This window comes from Lepisma saccharinum, chromosome 6 (genome assembly GCF_977018435.1).
Source record: "Lepisma saccharinum chromosome 6, izLepSacc3.1, whole genome shotgun sequence".
Lineage (NCBI taxonomy): Eukaryota > Metazoa > Arthropoda > Insecta > Zygentoma > Lepismatidae > Lepisma > Lepisma saccharinum.
The window spans coordinates 11,857,873-11,878,596 of record NC_139234.1 but is presented as its reverse complement, the minus strand read 5'-3'; the positions used below and the strand labels follow the sequence as shown (position 1 = coordinate 11,878,596).

At 38.6% G+C, this 20,724-nt stretch overlaps 1 protein-coding gene across 2 annotated transcripts in view; it reads left to right on the top strand.

The window, feature by feature from the left end:
• Nucleotides 1-20,724, top strand: part of SerT (Serotonin transporter) — a 133,017-nt gene that overhangs the window by 36,781 nt on the left and 75,512 nt on the right. For both annotated transcript variants that reach the window (XM_083124551.1, XM_083124552.1), the window contains exons 2-3: nucleotides 4,039-4,264; nucleotides 13,289-13,423. In XM_083124551.1, the coding sequence (XP_082980677.1) occupies nucleotides 4,066-4,264; nucleotides 13,289-13,423 (334 nt within the window). In that variant the 5' untranslated portion in view covers nucleotides 4,039-4,065. The remainder of the gene's footprint in view (nucleotides 1-4,038; nucleotides 4,265-13,288; nucleotides 13,424-20,724) is intronic.

The window sequence follows — 20,724 nt, the reverse complement described above, 5'->3', positions numbered from 1 at the left end:
GTCAAGGCCGCCTTATACACAAGGCCTGCGCAGAGAGACTCTTTGCTTAACATACGTCATCAGAGGTAGGTCATGAATCATTACACCATACCAACAGCATTACAGTCTCAAATGCGCATTAAATAGACAGAAAACTGAACTACATTGAGGTATAAATACGTATTTGCGACTGCATTGTTTATTTTGTGTTGTAATGTACTAATTATTACCCAGTGCCTCAGTGGCAGAGTAGAGTGATTAGTGTAACGCGCTAGGACGTCAGAGGTCTAGGTTTCGAACCCTAGGCACTGCATTCATTTCATTTTCCATTTCATAAGTTTCTCATTCATGTTCATCGTCGCGATTAAACCAAGGGTAGAAAAGCCACTGTTAGTAACCGAAAAAGAAAGAGATGGCCTACCACTGGTGATGTGACATGTGCACAAGCTTTGTATACGAGAGGGTATTTGTAATGAGTGGATACTCTTCGTTTGCCTCGTTGCTTTTAATTGTGTGTACGTCACACAATGCAGGGGCGAACACCTTAATAAGAGGTTTCTGAAAGTGTAGTAAACAATGCCCAATCTCATCTGAGATTCGAGACGAGACCGAGACGAGACAAGGACTGAGAACGAGTCGCGAGAATGGGGAGGGACTGCAGAATTGTTAAATCTTACAAATTTCTTAGAGTACACATTGTATATGTATTGTATATGTCAATCATGGACACTTGTGGGCTGTAGGAATCTTGTTGAAAGCCAATTGAATCATTACAGCCCAGTAGTGTCCGTGTCTGTATGTCGACCAATGTTCCTTATTGCCTCCGGGCACAATCATACCCCAATGTAAGTGGGTACCAAAAGGGGACTGGTGAAGCAGTAGGTCCTAACATATACGCGTATGACCAAAAATAACTGTACACGAAAGGAATATGTATCTTAGAAACTACGATATTATATAATTATTATTATTATATAGTACAGTATATTATATTGTGTCATATTATATATTATACGATAATAATAGTAATAATATGTAAGTTTATTGGGAAATAGTATTAAGATCACTACATGGACCTAAGATCGTGCACTAATAAATGCTACACAAATATTATTGCAAGTAAAATAACGAAGTTCTGTTAAACAAAAAATAAAAACTTCATTTATAAGTAAGCGCACTGAGTATAATTCAGGAAGTATAGATTGCTGAGTTCGTCAGACATAGTTACTTGCACCCTCTTTATGCATTTGTCTTGCACATAGATTTTCCTACAAGGAAGTTAGCTGTTCGTTAAAGATCCAAGATTTCTTGAAGCTTAATTATGAAAGTCTTTCTGAAACTACAACAAAAACGACTTCCCATTCAAGGATTTAATATTTGTGTGAGGAAAAGAGACAGCCAATTTACCCCTCAATTTTTTAATTACATTTATTAATATAGACTCCTTTTAGGCGACAATAATTCGCCATTTTTACCAACGAGTTAGAAAATTTGAAATAGACATTATCCACATCTAACTTGAAAGCAGGAAATGTTCATCGCGTACAGTTGGATACAAAAATACCCCATGGGGAAATTAGTCTGCTTTCATTCGTTTTTCTCTTTTGGCCTGTTGATTTTTAATGAATAAAATTATACTGAAATTGCTTAGGGAGTTACTTCTCGCCTCGTTTTGAGCCTCGTCTCGATTCATAAACAGTCTCGTTCACGTTTAGTCTCGAAGGCAAGTCCCGGTCTTGTGACGAGTCTTGAAATATATACGTATGGTATGAACAATATGCGTAGTGTTTCGTAGCACAAACTTGCACAACGTATAGAACTATGGGCCAGGTATGGCCTCGACAAGTTTCGACGAAAGACCTGGTCTTGTTCTCAATTTTCCGGTCTATACTCTGTCTCGGGAATGTGTGGAGCAAGATCGCTCATAACTGTAGAGAAAAGGAGTGGGCAGAGCAAAACAGTGCGCTGCTGCAAACGGCTGATAGCTGCAGCTGCGTTTTCCCCTCCATGCACTCACTTCCCTTCTCATGCGTTTATTGGGTGAGCACTCTCGAGTCATTACTTGCGCAAAGGATTTGTTTTCGTTCCCTTGCTCCAAAGATTCGCGGGACAGAGTATAAAATGCAGGGAGAGAATGTCAAATTAATGACTGACGGCAGGAAAAAAGACAAAACCTCCGTCTTTATATTTATACCAGCCTTACGAATTTTTTTGTTGCACTACTGATTGGGAGATGCCACAAAAAGCTACAGGAGGTCGGCGGAGACAGCAGTGAACTGGATTGCAAAGTTTCCGGAGAGAACGAGAAACGACATCATCGAAGAAACTTTCTTATCGTAAATCCCGAGAATGGTCTTTTGGCGATATTGGTTTCTCAAGGTTGTTGCGAAGGAGCAAGCCATGGAATCTTGCACGAAGAGGATTGTGAGACAACCAGAGAACAAGGTCTTCTTGTTTCGACGAACGAGCAGACAAGCATTTACGTAACTTGATTGACAGAACTTCTTTGCCGAATATTAAGGGGAATTCTTAGGAACAGTCAGTTCTACAGTTTAACATTCTTTCGAACGGAGATGAATTAAATTAATTTCCAATTCTGTAAAATTCTGAGGGCAATTTTCAATTATTTATTTAAAACCGTCACCATGTCTGCTCATATCTACTGCATTATCTTATTGCTTCTTTGATGGAATTATATGGTCAATCGCAGAGCCTGGTGCTCCAAGGTGCCAGCTTGTTCTACTTCTTCGTTCTTCCATTCTCTGTCCTCTCTTCTCATGTCTTCTTCATCATTAATTTCGCACTTCTTCTCTCTTCTACTTTCTTAACTCTTTCTCCCAACTGCTATCCTCATTATTCTTGTTTCCATCATTATCCCTCCTTCTTCTTATCTTCTTTATGTCGATTTCGTATTATTACCCCACCTTTCTGCATTTTTTGTTTCTTTCTTCCCTTTGATTGTAAACTATTGTTTTCTATTTCTTTTCCGTATTATATTTTCTTCTCTTGGCTTCTATTTTGTTATTCCCTATAACCTTATCTCGTTTCTTCTCTGTTCTCCTGATTTCTCCTAACCTTTTTGCTTCTCTCTTACTTTCTCTCCTCTCCTCTTTCCTTCCATTCATTCTTCTTTCCTTTTCTTCTCTTTTCTCTTCTTTCCTTCCCTTCCCTTCACTTTCCTTTCTTTTCCCTTTACTTCCCTTCACTTTCCTTCCCTTCCCTTCCCTTCTCTTCCCTTCTTTTACCTTTACTTCCCTTCACTTTCCTTCCCTTCACTTTCTTTCTTTTCCCTTCACTTCCCTTCTTTCCCCTTCTTTTCATAATAAGCCAGGTTTTCAGGAATTATTTCTGCTATAATTTGATATTATCTTTGCGATTAGCCAAAGGTGGCAGAAAAGTGAAGTTTTAAAATAAACGAAATGACTCAATTTATAATTTGATAATTTCATGACTTGCAGTAATACGTAGTTCTGTTTAATTAAATTAGGCACACACAGGAGATGTACTATGTAGATTTTCTACACAGTACATCTCCTGTGTGTGCCTAATTTGATGGATTGACATCTCTACGCTGGGAGGCAACGTCGACGTCTATAGTGTTTCAAAGGCAACAGATCCCGTTGCAGTAGCACTTGCAGAGACGATTTCACACAGGTAAAACAGCGCCAGCGAAAATGCAGGGGAAGCCAGGCCGGCTCGGTAGCTCAGTGGTAGATCAATGGTACGGATTGCCAGTCGAGTTCTGGTCGAGCCTGCATTTTTCGCTGAAAATCTACATAGTAGTTCTGTTTGTTTGATTTGCTATTTAGACTCGTTTTTCTGCCACTTTTAGCTAATCGCGACAATGAGATGAATTATGATATAATGAAGTGACACCCACCAATTACACCCACGACCAGGATTCGAACCTGTGACTCCCTGCGTCGTAGTGCTCTGTGTTCAACTCCGCCACGGAGCTTGCCGGAAATAATTCTGTTACTTTAGCAGAAGTCTCGACAAATATAGAGAAACAATATCTCGATAACCGTGAGGTGGATTTTGATTGCGTTTTTCTTGCAGGTGGCCCATATCCTGAGCGCCCTCGCTATGGCGCAGCAGGAGGGGCAGCTGGTGGTGTCGACGGACGGCGAGGTGGTGAAGGTGACGACGGCGACGCCGGTGCCTGGCGACGACGGGCGGGAGACCTGGGGGAAGAAGGTGGAGTTCCTCCTGGCGGTCATAGGCTTCGCCGTCGACCTGGGGAACGTCTGGCGCTTCCCCTACATTTGCTACCAAAATGGCGGAGGTAAGTCTGTGGTTTCACAATACTCTTTTGTCACCTGCTATTTTTACTTACTTATTCCGATCCTCTTTTACCGATTGGTCGAGGCTTTACAGAGAGCTCGCCATCTGTCACTATCTTATTCCAACTTCCTTCCTTCACTCTTCCTGCTCAGGTCATCCTTTAGCCTATCCCATATCCTACGTGGTCTTCCTTTCGATCTCTTCACATCCAATCCTCCCAACTGCCCCCCCCCCCCCCGTCGCCCCACTAATCACCGCCACTGATTACAATTTCATAAGATTTTCTCATCTAGAAACAACTGTTCAGGAGTTTTTTCTTGTACACTCTTGTTCACATAAAGAGGCAAATATTTCAACTGTTCAACCCTACAAAATGTGCCACTTTTATGTAAACAGGAGTGTACAAACTAGCAACAGTGTTTAAATCTTTTATAAAGCATTTCGAATGAGTCTCGCTGCCTTTCTTAACGCACACAGAAAGCAGGACGTAGCAGAGAAGGAAAAGAGGAAAGGAGAATTAGTTGTCTGTGCGAGAGAGCAAATTCGTGTCTCTGACAATTAAGCTGGCGTAAGCGGAAACCAACACGAATCGCTGAACACTCTCTCACTCTCAACTCTCCCAATAGATGGTGCTGGGAAAATTCCATCCAAAATAATATCGTTGCACCTCTTTTAGCACATGAATTTATTGTGCAACCCAGAAATTTATTCGCTTTTTATTAAATAGGTTGCAGATTAGTTTTATATCTAAATTTATTGCAACTGAAAATCATATGACCAATTTCCATTACAACTATTCGGAAAACATATTACTTTTTAATGCCTTTATACACATGTAAGAAAAAGTACATTAAATATACAAATTTTGCTACCAACGAGCTTTTATTGTACTTATATTTTACTCGTAGGTGTATAAAATATTCCAAGGAGCTGTTAAAACTAAATAAGGAAGCCCACTTAGTAAAAATATTACCGTAACATTAATTTGTAATAGTATTCTTATAATTTATTTTCCCCTTGACGATCAATGCCTGCCCTATGGCCTTTTTATTGTGTGATGCTTGGCCAGTCGTATTAGTCTTTAGGGCAATACGACAATTGCTCCTTGCAGGCTGAAGCTCCGAAAGAAATCATGCGTATATCTAATTTAAAGAGTGTATAGTGGTAATTATTTATTTAATCATAATTAATGAATCGCGTAATTACCCCATTTTCTGTGTCCTCTACTTGTTTACTGATCTGGGTAAACAAAACATCAATATACGTATGGCTCGTTTTCGAAACATTTCTGTGACGAATTTTACTTGAAACACCCTGTATATAATGATATTCTCTCAGTATCATCCAGATCGGTTCCAGATATGATCCAGAGTCGCCGCCAGGAAAGATTCAAGAATCATTTTAGCCTGCAATTTTATAATTTAGCACTAAAATATTTGAGTTGTCACCACTGTCTAAAGTATGGATGTGATAATTTAGACGCTGTTTTGTAAACAAAATCAACAAGGCTTATAATTCTTCAACTATTTGTGGGACACCCTGTCCCAATGTTGCTCAACCAGAAAGCACAATTCTTCCAAATATGTTAATATGTTCCCTGTTTCATCCGATTTTCATTTCATCTCAGAAAAATTTAAACACGATTATATATAAAAAAGTCATTAACGATAGTTATTTTGATTAGTAGCAGTAGTATAATTATTACTAATACTAACATATATGAAATGTCTTACAGAAAACATTATTTCTCAGAAATATTAGATTTTTTCAATAGATATATTGTGAAAAATATACGAAACATGAACAATTTCACAAAAATTCGGTTTATATTTGCTGACCTTGGTTTGATTTGGTGTTTTAAGTCCACTTTGTGCACAGTAAGGGTAATCGGGACTGGACCTACAGTTTTAAAGTGGGATCCGAACCACTATGTGCCTCCACCGGTGATCGAACCCGGGACCCCTTGATTACAAGGCAACGACGCTACCACTGCGCCATTGGAGAGGCCCTATTTGCTGACCTGTTACAATAACTTTGAAAGTTAGAAGAAGTTAGAATATAGAAATGTATTAATTGTATTCACAAGCTAAATTCTAAACTTTTCTTTTATTATTTGTTTTGGGGATATAAATTACGGAACGAAGGAAAGGAATGCGCGTTTCACCTTGACTTTAATGTGTGACCTGGATATCTTCAAATTTCCCTACAGTTTTGATCAGTAGCGGCAATTAGGTTCCAAAGCTTGGGGGCAAAACAGTTTAATTATTTACTTTAGACAAGGCTTAGCATTAAGAGGCCATACTGCAGGAGTAAAAAGTGGGGGTAACTGCCTCCCTAATCGCCGCCACTGGTTTTGATATATTTAATACTGCGACGCCAAGGGTCCCGGGTTCGAATCCCGGTCGGGCTTGGTTGTTTGTGAATGTCCATTCATCAATTTCATCATTTCATCACTCATCCCCATCTTCGCAAATTAGCCAAGAGGCACAAAACGCGAAGTAAAATAAACTAAATCAATCAATATATTTAATGAAATTTCTCATTTCCCTTCCTGCCTAAATTTTTACCCGATTTCCCCTTTGGCGAGGGAAATTCCCTTCGTGTGGCAACACTGCCGAGTACACGATCTCTAAGCTTCGTGTACGCAAGATCCCCTCCTTACCGAGTAGTTTAATTGATACAAATCCAGACAAGGAAGGGGCATTTCTTATCGAAAGGGCTGCTCCACCGGAAGTGCTTGATCGAATTACCTGGCAAACGGCAGCCGAGTCTGAATCCCGTTCGGCAACAATGGAGCAATTTGCTTTCGAACGCCTCCCTGATGTCAGGGGCCAACGGTTCCCAATTAGCAGCAGAAATCCGTCTTGCAGTCTGGGGGACTTTCCCGTTCGATACGATGTTCTTTGCAAGGTTAAGCTGTGCATGGACCTCGAATCTTTTCTTTAAGTTTTCGTACCAAATCTTAATTCGTACTGGGAATTTTGTTAGGAAAGCTGAAAGCAAGCTACTTTATTGGATAGAGCCGACAGTCACAAAAGTAATACCCCACCTTGACAGCTGGAAGATAAAAAGTTAGATGTCATTTCGCTGAGAGTTGATAATTTAGACGAGACTTGATTTAACTTTAGTGCTGAGAGTTGAAACTTTAATGCTGAGAAAGTTGAAGGTATATTGGTGATTGTTGAAGCTTTAGATGGAAATTGAGAGACGAGTCAAACTTTTAATGCAGACATCACTAAAACAGACAACAAACACACATACAGAGAGAGAGAGAGAGAGAGAGAGGGAGAGAGAGAGAGAGAGAGAGAGAGAGAGGGAGAGAGAGAGTTAGAGTTAGTTAGTTACAAACTGATAGTTAAAAACTCAGCTTAATACTGAAGGTTGAATTTGAGTGCTGCAAGTTGTAATCTTAAATCTGAAGATTTTAGAATATACAAGAGTTAAAAGAGTGATATTGAGATATGAAGCTAAGACCCGAAAATCAAAATTTAATAACTTAGAACTCGTTACGATTTGACACACACAGGAGATGTACTATGTGGAAAATTTAGGGAAAAGTGCAGGATCGATCAGTACTCGAACCCGGGTCTCTGGTATACCGTGCCATTTCTCTACCAACTGAGCTACCGAGCCAGACCTCGCTTCGCCTGATTTTTTTTTACCAGTCTTCGTCAGTACTATCGCAGCGGAATATGTTGCCTTTGAAGCATTGTCGACAGATAACACTTCTAACATCACGTAATACAGGGTGACCCAGTTAAAAGTAGCCCGGCTCCGATCAACAGTTACATGCCAAGGATCATGAAAAGAAATGACTGATGATCTTGAGTGCCTACCACGGTTCACGTTACAATGGACTGTTCCATTTTACTGGTGCAATATGGTCGTCATTCTCCACACAGACAAATGTCTTTGAGCCGGGCTACTTTTCACTGGGACACCCAGTATTTTTGCGAGACACCCTCCTGACGTATCCAGGATTTTCCATTTCTCTGGCCTCCAGATGGTCCTTCTCGTACTGATGTCCTCCAGTACCCACTTCTCCAACTGGATACCAGTAAGACACCTTCCTTTATTATCCCCTGTATTCGTCTGTATGTACTAACCCCTAGATTTCTTATTAGTACCTTTACAAAAACTTTTAGTGATGTATAACATTGAATAGTTATAACTTAACAATAATATAGGCTTATACACTACCTACCACATCAAATTAGTAACTTTCAACCCCTAACCTAGTAACTTTTATTTAATATCAGATCCACAATTCTCGTATTAACCTTTTTTTTCCTAACTTGTTCTCTCTAACTTTAAGACCTAAAGATTAATGAATGTTAGACTTAACAATTCCAAGCTGTTACACAGTAACAGGAATTTCTCATGCGTTCCTCCTTTTCTCGTCGTGTCTGTTTTTTAACATTCATGCACAGGCGTGCGCACACTCTCATTAGTGATTAATCTTGATGGAAGTTCAATCGGGGGAAGAAAATATGTATTCCATCTCACTGCTTTAAAACTTTGTATTGATGCGTACAAAGCAGAAGCGTGTGTAGGATGGGCCCGGAACATAAGAAAATCCCATTCCTGTGTACATTTAGTGTAATTTAGGTGCGTTATATTGATGTCGCGTCTCTTATGCGGAAATGGAACTCATATTTATTCCTTATAGAAGAAAATCCAAGTCTCTTCTTAAACTGAAGTTACATTACACACACGGTTTAGAATTGAATGCACATATATTTACAAATATTGGATAACATATAAAACACCGCTCATCCAAATTTAGAATGAACTTCTGCAGTCTTATGAAAATATCCCATCCTACAATGTTAAGTCTTCGTTCAGTTGGTACGTACAAGAGTTTTAAGTACCTCCACTTTGTCACTTTGTAGGGCGCCTGACTGCCACGCGGTATGGGTGACCTTAGGTTGGAATTCTTCCGGCCTTGTTCCCGCATAAAGCGGCTCAGGAGCTTACCCAGCCTCAAATCAATGTACCTGTGGGCAACCCTGGGGGTAAAGGCGACCGGAGCGTGGTGCTGATCACACCACCTCCAAAATGGCCGAGATCGAGAATATGTAGGGCCCTACCCCACATTCCTTAAATGTGCCTTCATGACATTTTGCTCTATGCACGGGGAACTTTCACTTATCTTTTACCACGTTGTCACTTACTGTACATATCCAAATACGTAAGAAATAATTCACCCCTCGTTGCAATCAACGTCATCTGTTTTATTTTAGATTTCTTTTAAAGATTTTAACATTGTTTAACAACAACGATAAAATCCATCTAGGTTGAATTATGGCGGCAACTGGCCCCCTTGTCCTCGCGTGCGCACGCCTATGCATTCAAGAGGTTCAAACCATTAGGAACAATCAGAGTCACATGTTGATCTGCTATTTATTCACAAAAACTTTGTTACACACTTGATTTCCTTTCTGACTGGACTTGTGACGTCATTTCCTCTCTGGTATGCCTCTAGAGCACATGTAATACGCTTCTTGAACGCGTCATTAGTATCTTCCACCTTCCTGACATATAATTGGTTACAGGGAGTCTGAGGAAATGAGACCGTTTCTTTCTCTGAAGTGAATCTTGGAGTAGACACATGGGTTAATTTCCTCGTAGTTCCGGATGTCATTGTAGCAATAGAGGATTAAGGACAGCAGAGACGGAGTCGGGATTTGGAATGTACACACAGAAAACTAAATGCATCATATCGATTGATGCACCAGAATGCATCGATTGATGCACTAAAGTGTGTTTTATGGCTTCTTCAAAGAATCAGATTCACATTTGATGCATTTGGGAGCATTTTTGTATGTCGTGAAAGAAACACCAAAGTGCATCATTTTATTGAAGTGAGTATTTATTTCAATCGAGATGCACTTCAATGCATCAGTTGATGTTCCTTGATGCACCTTCCTGCATATTTTCGGATGATGACTTAAACGTTTGGTCTGAGCTACAGAGTTTATGTAGCTCAGACGAAACGTTTAAGTGCATCATCAAAGAAGATGCATTCTTGTGTATCAAAACTCATCAAGCTACATCAAAACGCACCAACTGATGCATTGAAGTGCATCTCGACTGAAAGAAATCCTCACTTGAATCAAATGAAGCACTTTGGTGTTTCTTTCACGACATACAAAAATGCAACCAAATGCATGAAATGTGAATCTGATTCTTTGAAGAAGCCATAAAACACACTTTAGTGCATCAGTCGATGCATTCTGGTGCATCAATCTGTATGATGCATTTAGTTCTCTGAATGTAGGGGGTACATACGGGGTTCGGAGCATACAATGAAGAGTATGAGATCAGCTTGGTCCAAAATTTGCAAACATTTATTTACGTTTTGTGGAGGTAAAGCAAATCACCCCCAGTTGGGTGCCAATAGATCCAAAAGCACCCCACACGAAATATAGAATCCGAGGGACATTTTCCGGCCGTGCACCAGCGGTTTCAACTTTTCCCATAAGGATAACGTGCATGGAATGTAGCCATCCCCGCGGAACTTGCTGTACGACCTTGAAAGGGTCTGATCACTTTACATTTTCTTAAAGTTGAGTTCAAAGGCATGCAGAAGGGCAAGGAAGAGTCACAGAATAGATACTCCTTGCAGACTGCAGGTGTAGTTTTTTTTAAATTTCTTACATTTGTCGTGCATTCTAAATATTTTTAGTGGTTGCTCAGTTTAATGGAAAGTTTTCAGAATAAATTTCTTGGTTGCCCCAACGACTTTTCAGGAAAAAGAACTAAATCCATTTAATTTTCAGGCGATCAACAATAAATGCAAATTTTGGTAACAATGGTCAGTAAATTATAGCAATACCACAAAATGCAACAACGTTTGTGGTATAAGAACTTGTGGACATTTCTATAAGTAGGTACAGGTAACTAACTATCCATTGCATCACCATCACAAATTGTGCATGTGTTCGGCCCTATTTCCACATGTGCGTTAGGGTGGTCCATTTCTTATGGGTAAAAAAAAAAGTTTTAGCAAATACTTTCCACAAGCTTGTTTTTGTTCCTTTATCAAAAAAAAGCATGTATGCCAAAAACTAGACCATTCGAAGCATATTTAGAGGCCACTAGGAATTGTAAGTAAAATAAACTAAGAAATCGCCACGTGGACCAATTTGGGGATCAGATGTGATTTTTTTTAAACATTTCCAGAAACAATGGTCTGGTTTTGACAAAAATAATTTTACTACAGTATGTGACAACTTGTTTAATACTGAGAACCTCCTTAAACTCTGTCATGAAATGCATAACTACCACACCGATGCTATGAAAATGCAACAGCCTAGAGACGACTACCTCGAACTGCTAAGCCTGTGTCAGATATTTCTCGGAAAGCCAGGTAAAACTGGAGTTAAGTTTTGTGCTCCAGGCGCATTTCATCAAGCTCGTTGGCTGGCGAAGGCAATCTATTGCCTTAAAATTTCCATGTTCATCAGCATCCACTCCAGTCTTTTATTACAGAGTGCTCAACTGTTCTTTTCGATTTGTTACTCAATGATGGACCGGAAAAGGCAGCATCATTTTCAGTAAAGGATCCTACAGAGTGGCCTACGGATGCAGTTTATATTGAAATGCAAGAACAGGTTCGTCAACTGAAGGTTGTTAACGATTGTGCAGAGCGTGGAATTGCTCTCATTCAAAAATTCATTCAACTCTAGTGTTACAAAGGATGAGAAGCGAAAACAATATCTCCTCCGGCTGATTGATCTACATAGAAAACAATTTCCTGTTGCTTCGACATGTAATGTGATGACAATGACTTTTGGAGATTAGAGCCCACTGAATAATGCAGAATGCAGACAATTTCAGTTCATACATTGTGATTTGTTTTACTCTCTTTCATACATTAACACTAAAAACAGCTTTTTTCTTACTGTTCACCTTACTCCTGAAAGTGATCAATTCTAGCGACCCCTAAATATTCTTCAATTTGGTAGAAATTTTACGTAGGGGTAACTTATGTCGAGAACCAAAATTCCAAACTTAAAAAAAATGGAGCACCCTAATGTGCGTTCATGTAATGTTGCAATGTGAAAATGCTAGTTTTACCTTTTTATATTGAATGTTGATTGAATTTTGTTGGCGTGGGAAAATGTCAGGACAGAGAAACTTTTAGGTAGATGGGTGCTAAAAACAAGCAACGCTTAAAAATACAAATGCATACAAAAAACACCAGAGAGTGAAAGTGGTATTGCGAAATAATTTAAGTAACATTTATCTTGAATTTTCGCATGGCATGAACATTACAAACATTTCCTATCCTTAAAGAAAATATCGTTATAAAATCAGGCAACAAATGGCAGGCACGTAAATCAAAAAGATTTGTTGAGCCTTGAGTTAAATGAAAATATGATGGTGCTGCAAAAAATAAATACAATTACCATATGGATGAGGATAGAATAACTGAAAGAAAGATACAAGAGGTTAATTCTATTAGCGGAAACAAACTATGCTTTACAAATAATATCACTGTCAGAAACATTCCTCAAACCCTTAATTAGGATACACAAAGTTCAGCAATTCACCGAAACCTTCCTTGGGCATCAGCTCATTCTGTACGGTACATAAGTTATACAATTGCTGTCTTAAAACCTATTATTCATCGTATGAAACCATTTATTTACATAAGGAACGTTGTTAAGTGTTACGATGCGGGGACGAATTTAGATTTTAGAATGGTATAAACATTCCCATGACCATATATATATATCTCTACACACAGTTTTTCTAATGTTTTCTGGGCCTCCCCCATGGCGCAGTGGTAGCGTCATTGCCTTGTAATCAAGGGGTCCCGGGTTCGATACCCGTTGGAGGCACAAGTGGTTCGGATCCCACTTTAAACTGTAGGTCCAGTCCCGATTAGCCTTACTGTGCATAAAGTGGACTTAAAACACCAACTCAAACTCAAACCCAACTCTAATGTTTTCTATGTTTAAGCTTGGAAACAGTAAGGTTCGCAACAACTAAAGCATTTTCTTTGTTTCCTATCCAGGGGCTTTTCTTGTTCCTTACTGCTTGATGTTGGTGTTCGGCGGGTTGCCGCTCTTCTATATGGAGCTCGCTTTGGGGCAATTCCACCGCTCTGGGTGCCTCACCATCTGGAAACGACTGTGCCCTTGTCTCAAAGGTAAGTGCTTTGTCAGATCCTCAAGGGTAACCGTTTTGCCAGTGTTTGTGCCCTGCTATGAAGGGTAAATGTTTGTTCTCAAGGATTAATATTCCTCCGTTGTGGCCTGCTGTAAAGGGCAAACGTTTGCCAGAGTTGTGTCCTGCCATGAAACATTTTGCTAAAAGTTGTGCCCTGCTGTAAGGGCAAACGTTTTGCCAGCATTTGTGCCTTGGTATGAAGGTTAAACGTTTTGGCATACATTGTGCCTTACTGTGAAGGGTTTGCCGGAATTGTGCCCTACAATGGTAAACGTTTTAGCAGAAGTTGTTCACTCCTTGTAAGGAGAGATATTTTACCTTAAGCTGTTCACTGATCTACAATAAGTGAAAATGTTTTGTACTCTTTTTTCCTTATAGGTAAGAATAATGTCCGAGTAATGCAAAAATAGATACCAGACGAAAGTTCCATGATTCCTACAACCACATAACACGAAAACGTTTCTGTAAAGTTTTCTACCAGAAAATCTATAAATATATCACAGGTATCGTTGTCACAATTTACACTGGGAACCACAAAGTGTGCTCTTCTATCTTCCCTCGCCGTTTCTTGCGTACAAAAGTAGTTGTAAACCTTTTGCATGGAAAATGTTTGAAGCAGAAGCTTTCTCTCAGCTGAGAATACACCAAAATGGTAGAAGCTACTTCAGCGCCACCCATACGCCTTAACGAAACTCCCAAATGCTCACCCTCTTTGATCTAAAATTTTGAACTCGTTCATTGGTTTATTGAAATTAAATATATTATTGCGTCAGCACTTTGTCACTGGTCTACAAATTTCAACTTTTTGGTTGTTTACGAAATGAAATAAGCCACTTCTTAATGATTACGATGTGCCGAGTTCAAAAATGACAAAACTATTGATTAGCTGAGATGACCAAGATAAATCTACTTTAATGAAGGACATATGTACTTATAACTCAACCCAGGGGCGTAATGTACAGGCCCGGAATGTGGGCGAGCCCGAAGCTTAAGAGGGCCCGAAAAAGAGTGCAAATTATTCTCGTATTTGTCATGTGCATTGTTTACTCAAATTTTCACGGTACCTTGCTTGGACATTTTGAAGTATTTAATCTTGTCTTGAATAAAAAATACTTTTCTCTCTTTACCTTCTACTCCCGATTTTATTCTGTTTATAGATTAATTGATTTTGTTTATTTTACTTCGTTCTTCTACCACTTTGGCTAATCACGAAGATCATTATCAGTGATGGTATGATATAAATTAATGAAGGTACACTCACAAGGAACACACATGCCCAGGCCGGGATTCGAAACCGGAAGCCCTGGTATAGTAGCGCGCTGTACTAACCACTGTACTAATATGTTAACAAGCATTTCGTACTACTATCGGATTAAAAATTATAGATACTAGAGTTTGGACTCCAATTAAAAATTAACCAATAGACCTACATAAAAACGAGTTTGTGCATCAAAATTTAGCTTATTTAATTCTGCGTTAATCTATGCTAGCGAATTTTTTTCGAGTATACCTTATATTTTTTACTATCGTGAGAACAAACAAAGGACCGTTTTTTTAGTTTTGCAAACTATCACTATTTTTGAAATTCTGTAAATCAAAATCGGGTTGTCCGATCCTTATGAAATTTTAGTAGGGTACAGGCAGAAAGGTTGTAAACATAATTATTAATTTTCAAAATTCCTCAAAAAACCGTTATTTTTAATTTTGCCAAACAACTTTTTCTTGGTAATTTACTGGTTGATTTTTAATTGAAGTCCAAACTCGAGTATCTATAATTTTTAATCCGATAGTAAGTCCAGAGGCTAATTAATAATACATTAATAAGCATCTGGATTGGAACAAGAAAAAATGACTTTGGTTAAGTAAATGCCGAGGGCATGGTTATGACGGTTCAGGTCGTGTATGTTCGGGATTTATAATGTGATTAAAACGACAATTGCGGGAAAACAGAAGACCGTCAAACACGTTCACTGTGCAACGCATAATTTAGATCTACTTTTGAATGATGTTGCATGTGAACTCACAGAGTAAGATAGTTTTACGAAACTGTAGAAGAATCATTCCAGTTTTTAGTCAAAGTGAAAAACTCCCAACTTCTAGTTTCAGGTACAAATTTTGCTCGGTGATCTATTAGATTTCAATCATTCAGATTATTTCGTTATGCTTATGCGGATGAAAACTACTATTATTCATGCTCAAATCTGTTTTTAAGTAGAGTAATATTTTTCTCTCCAAATAAACATGAAATAATATTGTTCTAAAATAAGATTTACGAATATATCTTCCATACGTAGTTAATCGAAATGACATTTTTCGTATAGAAATCTTTTAATTTTAAAATTTATGTTTAAGCTACCGATTTTGCGGACGAAAATGCTTCTGAACATTTTTGTCTGTTTTAGGGTAACGAAATTCAACACTTTTAACGAGGTTAGAAGCTTCTTCAACTCCACATTTTCTGATTGCATATCTTGAGTTAACAAATATTGTTTCATCTGTTTTTGTTTCAGCACAATTTTCTATTTTCTTCAATGATAAAGCTTGACGTCTTTTGTCGCTTTTTAAGACAGATCATTGATAGATTGAGTAGGTGATTTAAGTTCACTTTATGCACAGTAAGGATAATCGGGACTGGACCTACAGTTTGAAGTGGGGTCCCAACCACTATGTGCCTCTACCGGGTATCGAACCCGGGGCCACTTGATTACAAGGCGACGACGCTACCACCGGGAGTCCCTAAGACAGGTCTTTGAAATGAATAAGAGTGAGAGAGATTAGAGATAGAATGAGTAACAGAACAAGATTTGCATGGAAAGAGAATCAGAGAAAGAAAGATAGATAAATTACATACAGATTTTGTTAAACAAAAAAGAAATAAGACAGGGAGAGAGACAAAACTCAGAGAAAGAGCAAAGATATATTGACAGCAGAAAGAGTAAGATTATAAAGAAAGGTGTAGAGAGAGAAAGAAATTAAGAGTTTGATGTCAAACGGTAGAGAAACAGAAGAAAGCGACAAGAGATTAGTGAAAGTCAGACAGAGATTGGAAAGAACAGAAGAGGACAGTAGAGAGAACAGAGAACAATATTACTTGGAAGATAAAACAAACAGAAGCTGAGATGCAACTTTTTTTAACATTTTAGTGTATTGGATTTATTTATGAGCGCCACAAGAATGTGCTCTGAGAAAATAACTGTGTTTCCTGACATGTTATTGGTAAAAAGTAACGGTATTCAAGCCTTTCCAAGCAATTCGTTCCTAATATCCCCTATGCAAGTACCTGTTAACTGTTAAATCAAGTTACTTTAATCGATCTATCTGAAACTTACTTATTCAGTTTCAACTGAAATTCACTTCTAAAATGGTAAGTTTCCGACCACAAATAGGACTGCGAAATACTTACTTTCTACTCCAACAACTGTATCTTATATCTTATCTACGCACACCAGATGGCGGACAATATTGCAGTGGTGTTTTATTTACAAAGGTTTCTGACCGTCTCTATGTACAAGATTTCTTTTGTAGCGTCAGACAGAACAAAAACATTAACTTGGCATGTTTTCTCCCAAACAAAGAACCAGACAATGCAAACATTGCAGCTTCAGAGCACAGCAATGAAACCCGCATATCCCTCTTTGATCCATCTTCCGTGCAAAACTTGCCAGAAAAAGGACAAATTTCCAGTTTACGGCTGGATTGCAAATGGCCGACGCGAGCACATGCAAGAGTGACAAATCGTAAAAGCTTTGCATTTAATAACTCTTTCTTCTTTTCGGAAGAAAGAAGAAGAAAAGAAATTAATTCGTAAGCATCAGCTCACCTGGGATTAATATCCGCTAATCGCCTTCTAGTTTTTAATTAAGCCCTTTTCTTGATGCTCCTTTTGGAAGTTTCTTACATGGCTACACTTTCAGTAGTGCCAACTCGTACTTGAAAATTCCTCAAGTTTGTTTTAAAAAACCACTAGTATTCCCAATAACGTAGGCAGAGAGAGAGAATTTAGTTGGGGGGATGGGGAGTGGGAATATTTTGTGGTGTTTGTGATATTTTTATGATACCTGCGAGCGTTATGTGGGTAATATATATTTTGGATCAATATCCGATTATGTAATTCCGTTATCATCATATATAGATATGGTTTCTACCTTGATCCTGTTATGGATCTATACATGTTCTACGAGCACAAACTAAAAATGTTCTTGCGTAGAACAATTTCACCATCGCGATCAGTAGCTTCCCTGGGATTATATTTTGAGGGGGAGGCGAAATTCGATCTAATTTTCAATTCAATTCAATTAGTTTTTAATAAAGGACGAATTTCAATCTACGGCTATTCTGCCAGCTAACCCCAATGGATACGTATACTACATACTAAGACACATAAAACTAAAAGAAACATACACACACACACACACCTAGAGATGAGAACAAAGGTACATGAATATACACGATTGTACTGGGTGTCATTTAGGTAAGATTTATACAAATGAACAGTGCTCGAAAAATGTTCTTCAAAGCTAGGCGCCAGTTCTGAAAATCGGGCGCCAGGAAAACCACCTACTAGCAATTGTGCATACTACAGTATGTTTCAAAAGTCGCACAATCCAAACTTTGAAAATGTATATCATGAAAATCGTAAGAGATATTTACATCGGGTTTTCTGCACTAAACTAATCCTGTAGGCTATCACTGGGTTCATAAATTTATGTTAGCATTTATCTAAATAAAAGCAATTACAATATTTAAAAAAAAAACATTGTTAACTTGCTGAAAACATCTGAGAACTGATTTTCAACAATAAATACCAACTCTTAAACAATTTGTGAGATCATTTGTTGGTGTTTGACTAGTAGTAAAACAGTTGCTTTGTGAGGTACAGCAGAAGCAGGGCATTTTTATTGGAAAACCTCTTGCACATGAGTGTACGAATGAGTAGTAAAATACTCTTCAGCAATGCACACGCACTCACTGTTCCAATGAATACGCCATGCTAAATCAATTTAAAAAAACAGGCACAGTAGCGGAGAAAGTGCGCGAGGAGAATTCAATGTAAGCAGGGGCAACCTGGGATTCTCTCTCGAGTCCTATTTCGGCAAAAAATCTTGATATAGGATTTTTCACATAGGTAAATGTATAGCCAATACTTACACACATGTTGCATGCGACTGTTGGCAATGTTTCGACCTGGTAGTGTTGCCATATACGGAGATATGTCCCAAAAATGGCACTTTTCACTCAGTCCATAAAATCGCCAGTAAAAAATTCATCAAATGTTGCACATGACCAATATTTGTCACAAATGACAGACTGACATCAGTCATGAAATGTCTAATTATGACCCTTCGATCATTTCTTACATATTTTTCTTACTCAGAAGTTCATTTCTGAAAAATTTGAATGCTGCTTTCCGTCAGTTATTAATTTATATAATTTTTTGTACGGAGTGAACTGAATTTTAAGCATTGAAAAATATCTAAATGGGTGAGATTTTATAATGCAGAAAACCCGGTGTAAATATCTCTTACGGTTTTCATGATATACATTTCCAAAGTTTGGGTTGTGCGACTTTTGAAACACTCTGTATAAGATGTTGAGCATCACGATATTCAAAACATCGCTAAATCATTTGAGAAAGCAGGAAATGGGGGACAAAGGGTAAGAAATTGTTACTGACTCTATGGAATGTTCACAACGTTGATAAAAGAAAAAAAAATCATTTGCTAACTTACGCTGTGCTGCAATTTGAACTTAGAATCATCAACATTTCGTACATATTACAGCAAAAGATCACAGTCACCAGGCTGAAATTTTTAGTCACCATGGCGACCGGGATTTTTCGAGCCCTGCAAATGAAGATCATAAATAAAACATAAACATGTTTTAATACACGAGTAAGCATAAAAATATAGTCAAGGATTGACGACATTTTGGGGGAAGTAAAATGGTGAAATGAGAATTGTTCTTTCTATCAAGTTAGTTCAAAAGTGAAAATGTGATTTGTGAGTGCTTGAACACAGATATTGTTCATTTAACAACATTTTTTTTATTTTGTCTTTGAATTTCTTACGATTAGTAAGGTACTTTGTGGGAGGTCTGGAGCCACAGGGTATACAACAAGATACCCCGTCAGGGGACCATAATTCAGATGGTGCAGCCATTCCACGTTCTTGCTGCCGATGTGTGTGTGTTACTTTAGGCTTAGTGGCTCTTCCTAAATCAAATCAAATTCAGGTTATGCATTTTGATACAATATTGACTACATTGTATACGATTTACACGTAAATTGTACAATTTTGCAGAGCTCCTGGGAATGACCCTGAGTTGATGTCTTTAATCTACAACACAAATAATCTACGTATTACCATTTGAGCCGGAATTTTCTAGCTGATTCTAAGGGGTTCAGCTTTATCGACGAGACCAAATTAAGGGCAGACTTGGAGCCTCCTTCCTGGGACTGTAACGGACTGATCTTATACGGCTATACCCTGTCCAAGTAATCTCTGGAGCAAGGCTGCGCATAGGGTCAGAGAAGGGATGGAAATGGAGTGGGCGGAGCGAAGCAGTACACGCTGCTGCGAAAACTGGTAACTGCAGTCGCTTTCCTCCCTCCACGCAATCCCGTTCCCTCTCGCGTGTTTATTGGTGGAGCCGTCTCACGTCGATACCTGCAGAGAGACTTGTTTTCGTTCGCCTGCTCCAGAGATAACTGAGACAGAGCATAGACACGGTTTGTCGTTGCGCGATCTCTTCCCGTCTTCATCACCTCACACTGTTCTTGTCCAATTCTGCATTCCAGTAGCAGGAAGGTAAATTCAAATCAATCGTGAACCATGGAATAAATTGAAGACTAAAATTGGTAAACGCTGTAAGTGCCACAATAATTCAAACACCGTTTTCCACGTTAAACTGTGAAATGTCATGCTTTATAATGTGGTAAACGTGAAAAGTGGGTGGTAGCCCTCTAAGTAGTTCAAAGGGAGTGTAAAGAGGTCACTAGTGTGCACGTTCTTACGGGCTGATGTACGGAACGATGCGATTTCCCAACACTTTCGCTTTTGGCACTTACAACGTTTACCACTTTTAGGCCTCAATTGCCAAATATTCACTAAGTTTCACGCAAGTCTCACATCAGTGTGTGTGCGTTAGAAATGATAATGATATCGTTCCGTTTACATTGCGTGCAAGGCAAAGACAAACAGCTCGACTTTCAAATTTTACTCCTTTGAGAAATAACTGAGTAATATAACACTAAAATCTAATACTGTGTGCCTCATTAATGAC